The following is a 15,066-nucleotide window of genomic DNA, read 5'->3' on the forward strand; positions in this document are numbered from 1 at the left end:
CTGTAAAGTAACTAAAATAAATGTAGTGGAGTAAAAACACCACGTTAACCTTAAAGAAAGCCCTCAGGATTATAAAAGACCCCCCATCACCCCAGCCACAAACTGTTCTGTCTGCTGCCGTCTGGCAGGCGGTACCGCAGCATCCGGACTAAAACCACCAGACTCAGGGACAGCTTCATCCCACAGGCCATAAGACTATGAAACACCTGAACTTAGAAACAACATCCATAACATTCATCTGGCTGCTACTTAGAAATTATTTATCTAATATATCATATTCACAATGTAGTGACTGCTTTTTTGTCTTTTGTTTTCTTAGTTATGTTCTCTTTTATATGTGTGTGTTATGTGTTATGTGTAACATTGCTAACTTCTTGGCCAGGTCAGCATTGAAAATGAGATTGTATCTCAATGCTTTTATCTGGTTAAATAAAGGTTAAATAAAAATTAAAAAAGATTCCAATCAATCTTGTATATAGACTCTTATTGCACTATTTCACTATTTTTTCTGTGTATCTGTTTTATTGTGTTGCATTGTTGGAGGAGCCTGCAACCTAAGGGTGGGTGGGGGGATAGGACACGTTCGATTCCTGTTTTGAATAGTGTGCCGTCGATGGGTTTCATTCCATTTCAAGGTGCTTTTTGACGCTCCGTGTAAACTTCGCGCACTGCCACTCCAACATCCAATCACAGAGCTTGGGACTGATCACGGGGTTTGTCAAGCTAAGCACATGGTGTAGTCCCAAACGATAGCTGAGGATTCTGGGTAGTGTAGTGTCTTCTGCCATCCAAAAACTCCGAACAAATATTCGTTTCTCCGAATCGAAGGGGAAAAATACAAAAGCATTGTACACAATTTAAACCAATCAATGTTGTGTAATTAACAAGGATAATCTGGTGTTTTTGAGTTGATGAGTAGTTCAGATATCACTGTAAAATCAATCGACAGTAAAGAGAATACTCACTTCCGGGTGTAAAATTCTCCGTTATCCAATGGGAATGGACGCTCGTAATACAATAAAGGGGACATGATCATTATCTTTTAAATAACGTTAACTAAAGGGAACAATCTATTGACACAGCTGAAGCTCTGGCCTTCCTTAAAAACTAACTAATTTAATCAAAATCACAGTTGTATTACACACAATGCACTGTTTTTTGAGAACAAAAATTCGTAACTAATGCACCATAATACATTCTGACGACAAATACAAATTATTATGAATACAAATAAAATAAAAGAAGCCTCCTGTGAGTTACTACAAGCTATAAAGTAGATTTTAAAAACGTTTTATAGAATAAAAGCTCACTGCGGGACGTTGTAGAAATGCGTGTGTGCACCACGACAAAAGAGCCTCATTCACTTTACATTGGGGTTTTTTGCGTGGTGCCGACACGCAAATGTAGCAGAATGCGTGACTCCACCACGCAATGTGGTGTTAAGGTTGCGTGGTGGAGTCACGCATTCTGATGAGATCAGGTTGGTTTAACAAGCCAAGGGTAACCCAAAATGAGAGGATGTTGAGCTGAGTTAAATAAATGAAAACTAATATGCTCACGGTGCTCCTGATCTATGACAATAACTATGGGCTCAGTGCGTGTGACTGTACATAGAAGGCGGCCATCCAACGCGCTAGCCTCTAATGGCTGATCTAAAAGGACAATGTTTAAGTTCAACTCTTTAGCCAGCTCCCATTCTAACGAGCTCTCATCAGCCCCAGAATCAATTAATGCATCCTGAGTCACAGTTTTATCATTCAGTTTCATTTGTACCTGAGTCAGTCTTCTCGAGGAAGGGTCGAAAGAAGTCACTCGGCTCACCAGCGTCCCTCTTCCCGCTGATGAGCCTGATCTTTTGCCGGACAGGCTGCCAGAACATGACCCTGCTGGCCGCAGTAGAAACACCGCCGCTCCCGTAGGCGGCGCTGATGCTCCTCCGGGGTGAGTTTGGCTCTTCCGAGCTGCATCTGTTCCTCCGCGGCGATAGGGGGCGCTGGTCGCTCTGGAGATGAAGTCCGGGTATTTCTCCGCCAACCGTAGTGTTCCCTCTGTAACTCCCGTCCGAACAGTGGAGTGGAAGCTGCATTCTCCCCTCTCTCCCGACGTCTCTCTGCTAGACGTTGGTCCACCCAGATAGCCATGGCGATGAGCGAGTCCAATTCTACAGGCAACTCTAATGGAGCTAACTGATCCTTTATAGGATCCGCTAATCCATGCAGAATCGCATCAAAAAGAGCCGCTGAGTTCCATCCACTCTCCGCTGCCAGGGTCCGGAATTCGATCGCGTAATCCGCCACTCTCCTCTGCCGTTGTTTGATGTTCACCAGGGCTCTCGCTGACTCTCTCCCGGGTGCTGTCTGGTCAAAAATGTTTTCATAGAATCCATGAATAGCCTTAACGACTGGCAAACAGGCGAGTCTCGGGCCCATTCTGCTGTTGCCCAGGCTCCCGCTCTACCCGTCAAGTGAGATACTATGAAAGCTACCTTAGCTTGATCTGTGGAAAATGCTGCGGGCTGATGTTTGAAATGGAGATCGCACTGTATCAGGAATGGACGACAGTTTCCAGAATCCCCGGAGAACTTCTCCGGTGAAGCGAGGCGGAGTGTAGACAATGGCATGGGTATTTGAATGGGGATCTCAGCAAACCCGACCTCCGCTGAACCAGAAAACTCTGCCGCAGGAACAGCAGGACGTGCCTCGAGGTGCGTAAGTATGTCATGCATTTTCTCCGCCAGGTGATTTATTTCCGTTGTCACTGTTGACTGGAAGTGGTGCTGACGGGCATTTAAGTCCTGAACCCCTTGATTCATTGTTGTCAGCTGTTCCTCATGTTGATGCAGGAGTGTTCCTTGCGCCTGCAAAGCCGTCTTTAACACGGTGGAATCGGCTGAGTCCATCTTGTTTGGTCGGTTCGTTCTGACACGAAGGTTTCACAAAGACTCAAATGCACGATTCTTCCTTGATTTAAAAAAATACCTTTTATTATCCAAAAAAGGTTTAGGTTCAACTAGGACACTGTTCGCTAGGTTCAACTAATAGTACAAGACAAGTCTTTACAAAGAAAAAGGTTTCTAGGATCTACTAGGACTACTAAATAATTCACTAGGTTCGACTAGCTCAAAGTGTGCATGAGAGAGTACAGACATGGACTTGGTAGACAAGACGAACCGACGAAAGACAACAGGAGAACAGGGCTACATATACACAACAGTTAATGAGGCACAGGTGAAAACAATCCAGAGCAGGAGATCACAATCAAGCTGGCAGGTGACACACAACGACAGGAAGTGATGACACCTGAAACGAGAGGACAGAGCCAACATAAAAATAAACTGCAAGGCCACCAGAATAAACACAAAACAATAAGCTAACAGAACTCTAACGCTGAAACCTTACATTAGTGCTGGCTAATGTAATCAAAGACCATATTACTTCTAAAACGACGGGCGTAAAGCCAGCCCACATTTTAGATATTACGTCATATCGGACGCAAATCTGGATCAGCTCTGTTGTACCCACGTTTTTACAGATTTGGGTATGGAGGAAAAGAGAGAGGGTTTTGTTTTCTGAGACTTTGTGAGTTCTATGACACACCGGGGACAGATATGTACTGTATGTATGTATAAAAGACATCAAAAAGTGCATTTTGCATGATGGGAGACCTTTAAAGAAATGCAACAACAGCCAAATGGCATTGAAGGTATGGCAAAAACAACAATGTCACCAATTGAAATGGGGTGTGGGTCGTGACATGCACAGGTTTGTAACGTCAGACCAAGGCAGATCTTTATTGTATGGAACCATGGCTCATCTGTGTGACCTCAGCTCTACAGGGGAAGTATGAAGGAGCCTTTGGTCTTTAGTCAGTGCAACATTGACTGTGTTCTTCTTTTAATCTGGCACCTTCTTTCCAACACAACTATCTACACAACAAAAACATCACCACAGGAGACAGGAAGTTGGCCCTGCTTGCAGACCTTGCCACATGAACATGTGAGAGGCCTGATACGAGCCTCTATCAGCGCTGTCACTTCCCCTGCTCCTCGGCTCGTCAATAACAAACAACTAGCTTTCCTTTTTACACACACATTCTGATAGTACATCAGAAGGTGTGTTTGTGGGTGTGTGTGTGTGTGTGTGTGTGCGCGCCGAGGGGGGCTAGTGTTATTTCTGGATGGTTTATCTTCCTCCCATGCACATTCACAGTGTATGCTGCACCAGATGGCCAAAGAACACAGAGCTGTTAATGGTACCACTTGATCATGTTTCCGCTCCTCTATAAATCAGTATATTAACAACGTACATAAATGCCATACACAGAGCTTTTGATTGATCCCCATGTGACGCTTAAAGTCATTTCATAAAAGGAGAAAAAACACTCAATGAAGATTTAGCCATGTGTGCCTGAGTGTTTGTCCATGGGAGAAATATCACAGGCAGTCATTTAAATACATAAACTGGAATCTAATTAGAATGGCTCTTCATGTTTTCATTTACATAATAGATTTCTTAGTTTATAGAGGTAGATTACTGATGAACATGTGGTTCATTGTAAACAAGTTGTTATAAGTTCAAATCCAGGCTATTAAATGTGCCTGCCACAGCTCCAAAACACACACACACACACACACACACACACACACACACACACACACACACACACACACACACACACACACACACACACACCTATATATATATAAACACTGCAAAATGTGCCTCATGTAATACAGTACTGCTCCCATGTGGACACATGGCTGTCCATAAGATAAATCAAAAGTTCAAATCAAATCAAAAGTCGCCGTTTTGAATTTACTGCTTTATATCGACATTTTGAAAGAGCTTTCTGTTATTTGTGTTGAATAGACTTCACATATTCTCACATAATGTTGCTTCAACTTTCATCCAAACGGCTGTCAACAACTTTGTTGTGCTTGAAATAATTTGCTCAACGTAAAATAAAGAAATTCCAAATGACCACCTTTTTTAAAAGTGAATGTTTTAGCTTCCAAGAAAGTCTCACTGTTGAGGTTTCTGCTCAAATATCTGAATATACCTTATAAAAACGAATAAAACACACACTATGCATCGTTGGTAGATATTAAAATGATATTATTAGCTTGTTCAAAATTACCGTAGCACATTTTTTGAATCAAGTAATGAAAAAACAGGAAAAAGATATTTAAACAAAATTGAACCACTGGAAAAAATGTTTTTGAATACATTATATATATACAATATAAATATATTTAGACAAGTTGTCTCCGTCTGGTTTCTTTCCATGCAGTTTATTTGTTCATGCGATTTCTGCATCAACCTTCCTTTTAACACAAACAGCATTTCCAATGTGGGCACAGAGCCCAGTGGAAGTCCAGTGTACAAGGAGAAAAGCACATGTGTTACTTATAACATTAATGACGCAGGATTATATTAGAAATGTCAGAAACAATACATTATATTTAATTAAATCAATGGAAGAATTTCAAAAGAAAAAAGTCACTAAACGTGTTTCTGGGTGGGCATTCATTGTGTGAACGGTGTATCTCACTGAGAGAAGGAACCGATCACACATTTAGGTGTTTGCTCTTGTAAAGCTCACTTGTTTCATGTGTGCTATGAGTCCAGCCCTGTCTCTTGTGTTGGAGCTGTGCGCCAGGAAGGCCCTGACCGTGCATGGGAGGTGGAGATCAGTGTCAGTTTCCAACAACGGCTCTATATTTAGCGAGGGGACTGGGTGACCCCGTTTAACTGCAACACGTAGAGACACACTTCTCTGGACCCCACACGCTTTCACCTGCTGGATCTTTCTCTGGCTTTGGTGTGTGTTGAACAGTAAAGGTGAGTAACTTAGGAATGATTTATTTCCTATGAAGTTGCAGTATGCATTTGGTCCTTCTCGTCTTTATAGTGTGGTTTGTTTTATTTTACATTTACAGCACCCCGAAGCGCCATGACAGGCTGGTGTGCCACACGCTGCTTGGAGCTGATATCTGTCTTCCACTGACAATCCATCTGAGAAACAACTATGTGTCAGTCGGCGGTGCCAGCGGCCAGACTGGGCCTGAACAGTGCTGACCCGCTGGTGAGAGAGGCTTTTCTGATGGCTCATGACTACATAGACTATGTAACCACAGGGGGGGCCGATGGCACAATGGGTCTTGCCCCCACATCCTGCTCCAGAGCGCTGCGCCATGCTGGAGACGAGCTCCTCACCCGCTTCCCCATCTTCTTCAGACGCTGGCCTCGAGTCTTCCAGGATGTGACGGAGAAAACGGCCTGCCCCACGCTCTTGAGCATCCTGGACGAGCACTTCTTCGCCCCGGTGCCTGGGGGGCGGCGCAGGGAGCTGGCCTGGAGCGCAGTGCTCTCAGTGTATGTGCTGGCGGGCCAGATGGCTCTACATTGCCATGAAAGGGGCATGGTGGTGGTCCTGCCTCAGCTGAAGGAGTGTGTGGGGGCGTATGTGGAGAGAGTCGTCTGCCCTGAGATACGAGATGGCGGAGGATGGGTAATATAATACAAGCGGATTATTCCAACTTCATGTAGAGTTGGATGAGGTACTTATCCATAATAGCACAGAGGCTATGTAATGTAGCCTATATACTGCTGTGAATGGGGGCAGCAGCAAAACATATCATATCAATTTCAGTGTACACTACATTTCTGGAACGTTTCTATATTGCTTGGCTACCACTGCCTTGATCCCTACCAGCTCCTTTTGGTGGCTCACCTACATGTCCCTGCTGCACCTGTTCCCAGCACTTAGCTTCCATGCAGTTGTGGCTTGACAGGCATAGGTGATATTCTGACTATGGATAAGTACCTCATACCACCCCACTTTAAACAATGCACCTCTATTAATATAAAGAACATGTGAGAAAAGTATTTTAATAGTTTAAATCAATATCCTTTTAGTGCATAGTGTCGACCAAGCTCCAAAGCATTGAATCTTCCTATGCAACTGAACTGGGTAGATTATTTCTTCAGAACCTGGTAAAAGCATACATCTCTATAGTTATTTTTTAAAATCAGAGAGTCTTGTAATTTATAATCTACATGCCAAAACAAGTAAAGTAACTTTGGTAATTTTTCCAGAGATGACAAATCTCAACCAGTCTTAGAGAGTATAGGTTCCCTTCGAGATATAGAAAATGCAAATCACGAGGCTCCTGTAATCTCACTTCACATTGTGCTTTAATGATTTGTATAATGATATCAAAACGTTAAGTGCAGGGCCCCGTTGGGATGTGCTCATGCTTTTTAGGTTTTCTGAAGTGAGTCTGGGCCCTACGGTAGTATACACTTATATAAATAGAATGGCTTCCTGGGTTTGTTGAACGCTTCAGAAGAAAGGGGAAATCCTGATGGGCCGTCAAACCGAGATGTTTTCATTTAAAGGATGTCTTTACAGTAACTGTATGATAAAGGTGCAACGTGTCTAGCACACCCAAACATCCTCATTTCTACAGGCGCACCCTTATGTGAAAGAAGACACACTTCCATAGTGTTCGATGGAGGACGAGGACAGCTGTGTGGTTTGTAATACGTCACAGAACCACTGCTGATCCAAATAAGTTCACGCCCAAGGCTGCACGCTATGTGAATGCTCTCTTATCCATGAAGCAGATCCTCCCTAAAACTGTTTTTAATGGGATCCTAATGGTGTATCCTTTGAACAGGACATCCTAATATCACTGTAAATATATTGGATTGAAATATGAACTCTCATTTGAAACTTTCGTCTATTCTTTTGCTTCTGACAGAGTGGTTTTGTATCACGCTTTGGAGAGAAGCAGGGCCTGGAGGGCCAGGTGAAGAGAGGGTGCTACTGGACTCTGCTGGCGCTGGCTCTCAGCATCCTCACCTACTTCCTGTGGAAGAGAATGACTTAGCCAGCACTGACACCTAGTGACCGTTCACACTAACTACAGGAATGAGCTGCCTGCCATCTGAAAGTCACTTAATTTCTCTTTTAAAATTGTGTAAAAACATGTCGATAATTTACAGAGGTGGGAAGTAACTAAGTACATTTACTCAAGAACAATTCTGAGATACTTGTATACTTGAGTGTTTACATGTCTTCTACTCCACTACACTTCATAGGTAAATGATGTACTTTGACTCCCCTAAGTGTGTTTTTGTTTAAGCAGCATGTAAACAATGCATTGCACACAATGTGCAGATGAAAACGAGTACTAAATGAACAGACATAAGCATAAAATATAAACATCTCAAAATAGAAAATAAAAACAGAACTTTAACTTCTGAAATCCTCCTCTTGCTGCCTTGATATTATTCCAACAGGATTTTTCAAAGATGTTTTGCCTTGCATGGCCTCAGATCTACTTCATATAGTAAACAAATCTCTTCACTCAGGTATTTTTCCACAGGCCCTGAAAACTGCAGTCATTAAACCGCTCTTAAAAAAGAATAATCTAGATGCTACAGTAATGAACAATTACAGGCCCATATCAAACCTCCCATTTCTAGGTAAAATCATTGAAAAAGTTGTTTTTCAACAGTTGAGTAATTTCTTGCATTTAAATAACTGTTTTGATGTGTTCCAGTCAGGCTTTCGTCCAAACCACAGCACTGAGACTGCTCTTGTAAAGGTCTTTAATGACATCCACTTAAACACAGACAGTGGCAGAACTTCAGTGTTAGTATTATTAGATCTCAGTGCTGCGTTTGACACTGTTGACCACAGCATATTACTCGACCGACTAGAAAACTGGGTGGGACTTTCGGAAACAGTTCTAAATTGGTTTGAATCCTACTTAAAGGACAGAAACAACTTTGTTTCTATAGGTAAATACACATCTGAGTTGACAAATATGACATGTGGGGTACCTCAAGGCTCCATCTTGGGGCCTCTTCTCTTTAACGTCTACATGCTACCACTGGCTCAGATAATGAAAAACAACAAAATAAGTTACCATAGCTATGCGGATGACACACACATTTACGTAACAATTTCACCAGGAGACTATTCTCCAATTCAAACACTGAGTAAGTGCATTGAACAAATCAATGACTGGATGTGTCAGAACTTTCTCCAATTAAACAAAGATAAAACTGAGGTAATGGTTTTTGGAGCCAAGTCAGAACGTATACAAGTTAGCACTGAGCTTCAGTCTGCAATGTTCAAAACAACAGATAAAGCCAGAAATCTAGGTGTAGTCATGGACTCTGACCTGAGTTTCAACAGTCACATTAAAACAGTTACTAAATCAGCCTACTATCACCTAAAGAATATATCTAGGATTAAAAGACTAATGTCACAGCAGGATTTGGAAAAACTTGTCCATGCTTTTATCTTCAGTAGACTCGACTACTGTAATGGTGTCTTCACAGGTCTCACTAAAAAATCTATTAGGAAGCTGCAGCTAATTCAGAACGCTGCTGCTCGAGTCCTCACTAACACTAAGAAAGTGGATCACATCACTCCAGTTCTGAAGTCTTTACACTGGCTTCCTGTGTGTCAAAGAATAGATTTCAAAATACTGCTGCTGGTTTATAAAGCACTGAATGGTTTAGGCCCAAAATACATTACTGACCTCCTGCTAAATTATGAACCATCCAGATCTCTCAGGTCTTCAGGGACTGGTCAGCTTTCTGTCCCCAGAGTCAGAACTAAACATGGTAAAGCAGCGTTCAGTTATTATGCTCCAAATATCTGGAACAAACTCCCAGAAACCTGCAGGTCCGCTGCAACTCTGACTACTTTTAAATCCAGACTGAAGACTTTTCTTTTTGTCGCTGCTTTTAATTGAACTATTCATATCTTAGACTGCACTGTAACTTTTATCCATGTACTTTTTCTTTTAATGTTTAATTGACTGCACTGTAACTTTTATCCATGTATTTTTTCTTTTAATGTTTATTTTATTAGCTTTTCTTTTTAATGACTGATTTTAAATGCCATTTTCTTAATCTCTTTCATTTTTTGTAAAGCAATTTGAATTGCCTTGTGTTGAAAAGTGCTATATAAATAAACTTGCCTTGCCTTGCCTTTAAAGTAAAATATATACATAATGACTGTGGAAGATATAAATCAGAAGACTGTCTGTCAAATATACACTATGCGGGGCCAATTACAGCTAACAAAATATAGTAGTATCATATTTATTAACATGGAGTGTGATCAATGTACCGTGTGAAAACACTATATACAGAGGGACAAATTATCATTTTTGAATGTAAAAATCCAGTTATCAAAGCAACATGGGAAACTATGGAGCTGTGTGCTCTCTGCTGTCAGAGGTGAGTGTTGGACTGTCAATGCTGCAGGAAGGACTTCCTGTACAGAGGATCTGCAGAAGTCTGTTGTTCTGCATGTATTTAATACCTTTAGTTACTTCTCAGATCTGGATGAATGATGTGAAATATAATCAAGTGTTGAATCAGACTTTAGTTCCACCTGGAGTAAATCCACCAGCTACCCTGCAGTATACAAAGTCATTCAAACTGCTGCACCTTTACCAGCTTTGAGAACACTTTCATGATCAATCATTATAAAACATATCATATATATTATTCTGAAATGGACCAATCTGCACAATGACTACTTTCACTGTTGCTACTTTCACTATATTTTGATGATAATACTTTTCTACTTTTACTTGAGGAACATTTTGAATGCAGGACTTTCACTGTAACAGAGTATTCCTACACTTATTTTACTCAAGAACAAGATCTGAGTACTTTTCCCACCTCTGGTAATTAACCTATAAATCAGTATAATTCATTACTCCAGGGGATCTAAGCCTTTGAAATAGTCACAAGGAAACCATTGTTTATGCTGCAGTATGTGAACTGTGATCTGGAATCTTTTTAAACTGTCTTGTTCTGCTGGTTTACTTCCTTTATTAAAAAATGCATTTGTGTTACCCCTTTGTTCATACAGCCTATTTGAAACAACGTATAAAGGATTCAAGATACACAATATGAGCTTATGTATGATAGACAAACACATTGATACATTTGTGGCTACACTTGAGTGTTCTTTCCGGAGAAAGTAGGCAAGTTGACTTTATGCACAGTGTAGTGAATCAGCTAAAAAAACACCTTAGCCTACATGCATTTCCAATAAGTCTTCAATATGGTTATTATCATCATCAAGTGAGACCATTCATTAAAACCAGAAAGACGTTGTATACAGTTTAACCTTTATTACCCGGAACAGCAGCCAGAACAATGAAAGGATTTGGAAGATTACATTTGAAGCCAACATTAACAGCAGCAGAACAGTGAAAGAGCATTACAGTTATAGCCAACATTAACAGCATGAATAATGCTGAAAGAAATTGCAACCGTACATTTTTCTCTTACATTAATTTAAAAGATTTTTGGAAACTGATATTAGGCCAGATCTTCCTCCCCCTCCTCCTCGAACTCTCCCTCCTCCTCAGCAGTGGCATCCTGGTACTGCTGGTACTCTGAAACCAAGTCATTCATGTTGCTCTCTGCCTCAGTGAACTCCATTTCATCCATACCCTCACCGGTGTACCAGTGGAGGAAGGCCTTTCGCCTAAACATAGCTGTGAACTGCTCAGAGATGCGCTTGAACAGCTCCTGGATGGCCGTGCTGTTGCCGATGAAGGTGGCAGACATCTTGAGGCCACGGGGAGGAATGTCGCAGACAGCGGTCTTTACGTTGTTGGGGATCCATTCAACGAAGTAGCTGCTATTCTTGTTCTGCACGTTCAGCATCTGCTCGTCAACCTCCTTCATTGACATGCGGCCGCGGAAGATGGCAGCGACGGTGAGGTAGCGGCCGTGACGTGGGTCGCAGGCAGCCATCATGTTCTTGGCATCAAACATTTGCTGGGTGAGCTCGGGCACAGTGAGGGCGCGGTACTGCTGGCTGCCTCTGCTTGTGAGGGGGGCGAAGCCTGGCATGAAGAAGTGCAGACGGGGGAATGGCACCATGTTTACAGCAAGCTTACGCAGGTCAGCATTGAGCTGTCCAGGGAACCTGAGGCATGTGGTGACGCCGCTCATGGTTGCAGAGACCAAGTGGTTCAGATCACCGTAAGAGGGAGTCGTGAGCTTGAGTGTGCGGAAACAGATGTCATACAGGGCTTCATTGTCAATGCAGAAGGTCTCATCTGTGTTTTCTACAAGCTGATGGACTGATAGTGTGGCGTTGTAGGGCTCAACAACTGTATCTGATACTTTGGGGGAAGGCACCACGCTGAAGGTGTTCATAATGCGGTCAGGGTACTCTTCACGGATCTTGCTGATGAGCAGGGTGCCCATTCCAGACCCTGTACCACCACCCAGGGAGTGTGTGAGCTGGAAGCCCTGAAGGCAGTCACAGCTCTCTGCCTCCTTCCTCACCACATCCAGGACAGAGTCCACCAGCTCTGCACCCTCTGTGTAGTGACCCTTCGCCCAGTTGTTGCCAGCCCCGCTCTGGCCTGCAAGACAATAATCATAAATGAAGATGCGGCACTGTGCAAACAATCAATTGCCATGCTCTGAACAAATCTAATAAATATCACTTACCAAACACAAAGTTGTCTGGTCTGAAGATCTGGCCAAAAGGTCCAGACCTTACTGAGTCCATGGTGCCTGGCTCAAGATCAACCAGCACAGCACGGGGCACATATTTACCACCTAGAAACCACAGGTTAGAAGTAAGGGAACATGGCCAAAATTAAGATTCAACATACAATTCAATAAGAAATCAAGGCTGTTTAGAAGTTACCTGAAGCCTCATTGTAGTAGACATTGATCCTGTCCAGCTGCAGGTCACTGTCACCGTGGTATGTACCAGTCGGGTCAATACCATGTTCATCACTAATCACCTCCCAAAACTATAGAACGGAAGCAAAAATGGTTAGTTATTACATCCAACAAAAGGACTTGGAACACCAGTCCACTCCTCATTAGTGAATTGTATTTACAGTTACGAGTGTATTTAGCAGCCTGTTATAATTGTTGATAAATGGTAGTGGATTAAACTCTTTTCCCGCCGGGCTGACTTCGACACGCGTCCTGATCCCCTATTGGCTGCAACTCCTGTGTTATGAAATTGAAAAAATGCAATAACTCTGCCTAATTCAGGCAAACGCCCGGCGCAGCTCAGTATGGCATAATCCAGTAGGCCTCAATTAGTCGGCGAAAAAGCACACGTCCGATCGTCCGGGACGTGTTATTTACAATATCGGAAAAGTACATCTTTCCATTGACGTGTCCGACCGGAAAAGTGACGTTTTTCGCCCATATTTATTGACAAATTATTGATAAATTCAGCTTACAAAAGGCAGAACTCATTCGCAAATTGTCCGTGTCCGCCATTGTTGTTTGCGACCGCTTTACGTTTCCTTCTTTGTCATGTGTGATGCAGTAAAATCTTACCGCTCACTTACGTTAGCGGTGTCGTAAAACCGTGGGAAAATGTCAAATACGATGCAGAAGAAGAAGATTCCAGTGGCCCCAAGAGGTCAACTAAAGGTTTATTTATTTTCGAAGAAGGTTTGTACACATCATCCTCTCACAGTTGTAAAATGGTGTGTTCAATTAATAAGGAAAACAATTGAAATAAATTATGTCAGAAAATAGTGGATTAAGGGCTTGAAAGGGGACTCTACAATTGATGTACTGATGGGCCTGACAAGGGGTATGTAAAATCATTTTAGAAAAAAACAAACATACAGGAGGGGTTTGAAAGGGGGTCTACATATTGACACTGACACTGTGCTAGGGCTACTACTAGTCTAGTGTATAATTATTGTATAGCATGTTTCTTGCCAAATATGAACAAATCAATTTAACATGTTACCTTGGTTACAGTAACCCAGATTGTTGTATGCTTTATGTTGATATTTAATAATATTTAAAATAGGTGCAGCATGCACAAAGTATAGCTACAAGTGAAAAATGTATTCGGACAGGTAAATTGCCAAACTCACCTGCCCATGGACACGTACTCTCGTTTACTCTCGTTTACACTGAGACGGGCCCGTTATAAATGTAACCAACATCAATTAAATACAAACATCATTGACGTTTTAATACAACATTACTAGTTTGTGGTACTTTTCTCTTTTTCAACGACAGTGCAGCATTTGTACGCATTGCAGTAACGGCTGCCAAACAAACAATGGTGATATAACGGTAACCGTTAACCGTAAGTATTTGAAAGCAACAACCGGGCAGACAGTTATTTATCTCAATCAAAACATTTGATAACATCTTAAACCATTTGTATAGTTTTTATTCATCAATAAGTTGACATAATACTTCTCTTGATGCGTTATATTAAACATTTACATGCAATGTGCACAAAGTAGGGCCCATTAAATGTTCCAAGGGTTGGGTCAAAAATGGGATGGCTGTCAAACGACCAATATTGATATAACGGTAAGAGTTATCGTTTTAGTGTTTGCTAGCAACAAACTGACAGACACTTATTCCAATCATGTTACATAATGTCCATAACACATTTAAATCGTTTTAATTTGTCAACACGTTGACATAATACCGCCCTTAACACGTTATATTAATAATTTAATTTCAATTTTCACAAGTAGGGCCCATTAAATGTTCCAAGGGTTGGGTCAAAAATGGGACCCGAACTAGCACAAAGCACCGGCTCCCAGAGCAGAGAATAAGATATTTCTGAATGAAAATTATTCAATTTAGAAGAAAAAGGGCTAATTGCAACCTTACTAACCTTAGCACCGATCTGGTTGCCGCATTGGCCGGCTTGGAGATGCACAATTTCCCTCATATTTGTTTCTAGATATTGGTTAGAGATCTCGCAGACGACAACGCCCTTCTCTTTGTGCCGGCGCGGCGGCTCAAACATTGCTTTTATACAACAACAAGACCCGCCCTTTTCTCCCCAACTCGAATATCTATTGGCAGATGTACGAACGCATCTGATAATAACCAATAAAAGCTTTCAATGCGTCTCGGTGATAGGTCGAATCCGTCTGCCAATCACATTCACCTCAAACGTATCTACTCTCTAATCTGCAGACGTTGGCCTATTTCCCATATCATGGTTGATGAAGATATATGCGACACTCACCACAGATTTTATTCTTCATTT

At 41.9% G+C, this 15,066-nt stretch overlaps 2 protein-coding genes across 4 annotated transcripts; one reads left to right on the forward strand and one right to left on the reverse strand.

Moving 5' to 3' along the window:
• The first annotated feature begins 5,751 nt into the window (after positions 1 to 5,751).
• bcl2l16 (BCL2 like 16) lies at positions 5,752 to 8,277 on the forward strand. Its single transcript, XM_034199155.1, has 3 exons — positions 5,752 to 5,840; positions 5,939 to 6,510; positions 7,766 to 8,277. Exons 2-3 carry the CDS (start codon positions 6,028 to 6,030, stop codon positions 7,892 to 7,894), a joined length of 612 nt encoding a protein of 203 aa, XP_034055046.1. The 5' UTR covers positions 5,752 to 5,840; positions 5,939 to 6,027; the 3' UTR covers positions 7,895 to 8,277.
• A 2,881-nt stretch (positions 8,278 to 11,158) lies between these two features.
• Positions 11,159 to 14,798, reverse strand: LOC117534885 (tubulin beta chain). Of its 3 annotated transcripts, none has more exons than XM_034199151.1 (4): positions 14,686 to 14,798; positions 12,715 to 12,823; positions 12,513 to 12,623; positions 11,159 to 12,424 (listed from the first exon to the last, which is right to left on the reverse strand). In XM_034199151.1, the coding sequence occupies exons 1-4, from the start codon at positions 14,740 to 14,742 to the stop codon at positions 11,364 to 11,366; spliced, it is 1,338 nt and encodes a 445-aa protein (XP_034055042.1). In that variant the 5' UTR covers positions 14,743 to 14,798; the 3' UTR covers positions 11,159 to 11,363. The 3 variants fall into 3 exon arrangements, with proteins under 3 accessions (XP_034055042.1, XP_034055043.1, XP_034055044.1); XM_034199152.1 differs by lacking the exon at positions 14,686 to 14,798 and adding an exon at positions 13,268 to 14,600; XM_034199153.1 differs by lacking the exon at positions 14,686 to 14,798 and adding an exon at positions 12,914 to 13,248.
• Positions 14,799 to 15,066: the final 268 nt, after the last annotated feature.

The sequence above is a fragment of the Gymnodraco acuticeps genome, unplaced genomic scaffold (genome assembly GCF_902827175.1).
Source record: "Gymnodraco acuticeps unplaced genomic scaffold, fGymAcu1.1, whole genome shotgun sequence".
Classification (NCBI taxonomy): Eukaryota; Metazoa; Chordata; class Actinopteri; order Perciformes; family Bathydraconidae; genus Gymnodraco; species Gymnodraco acuticeps.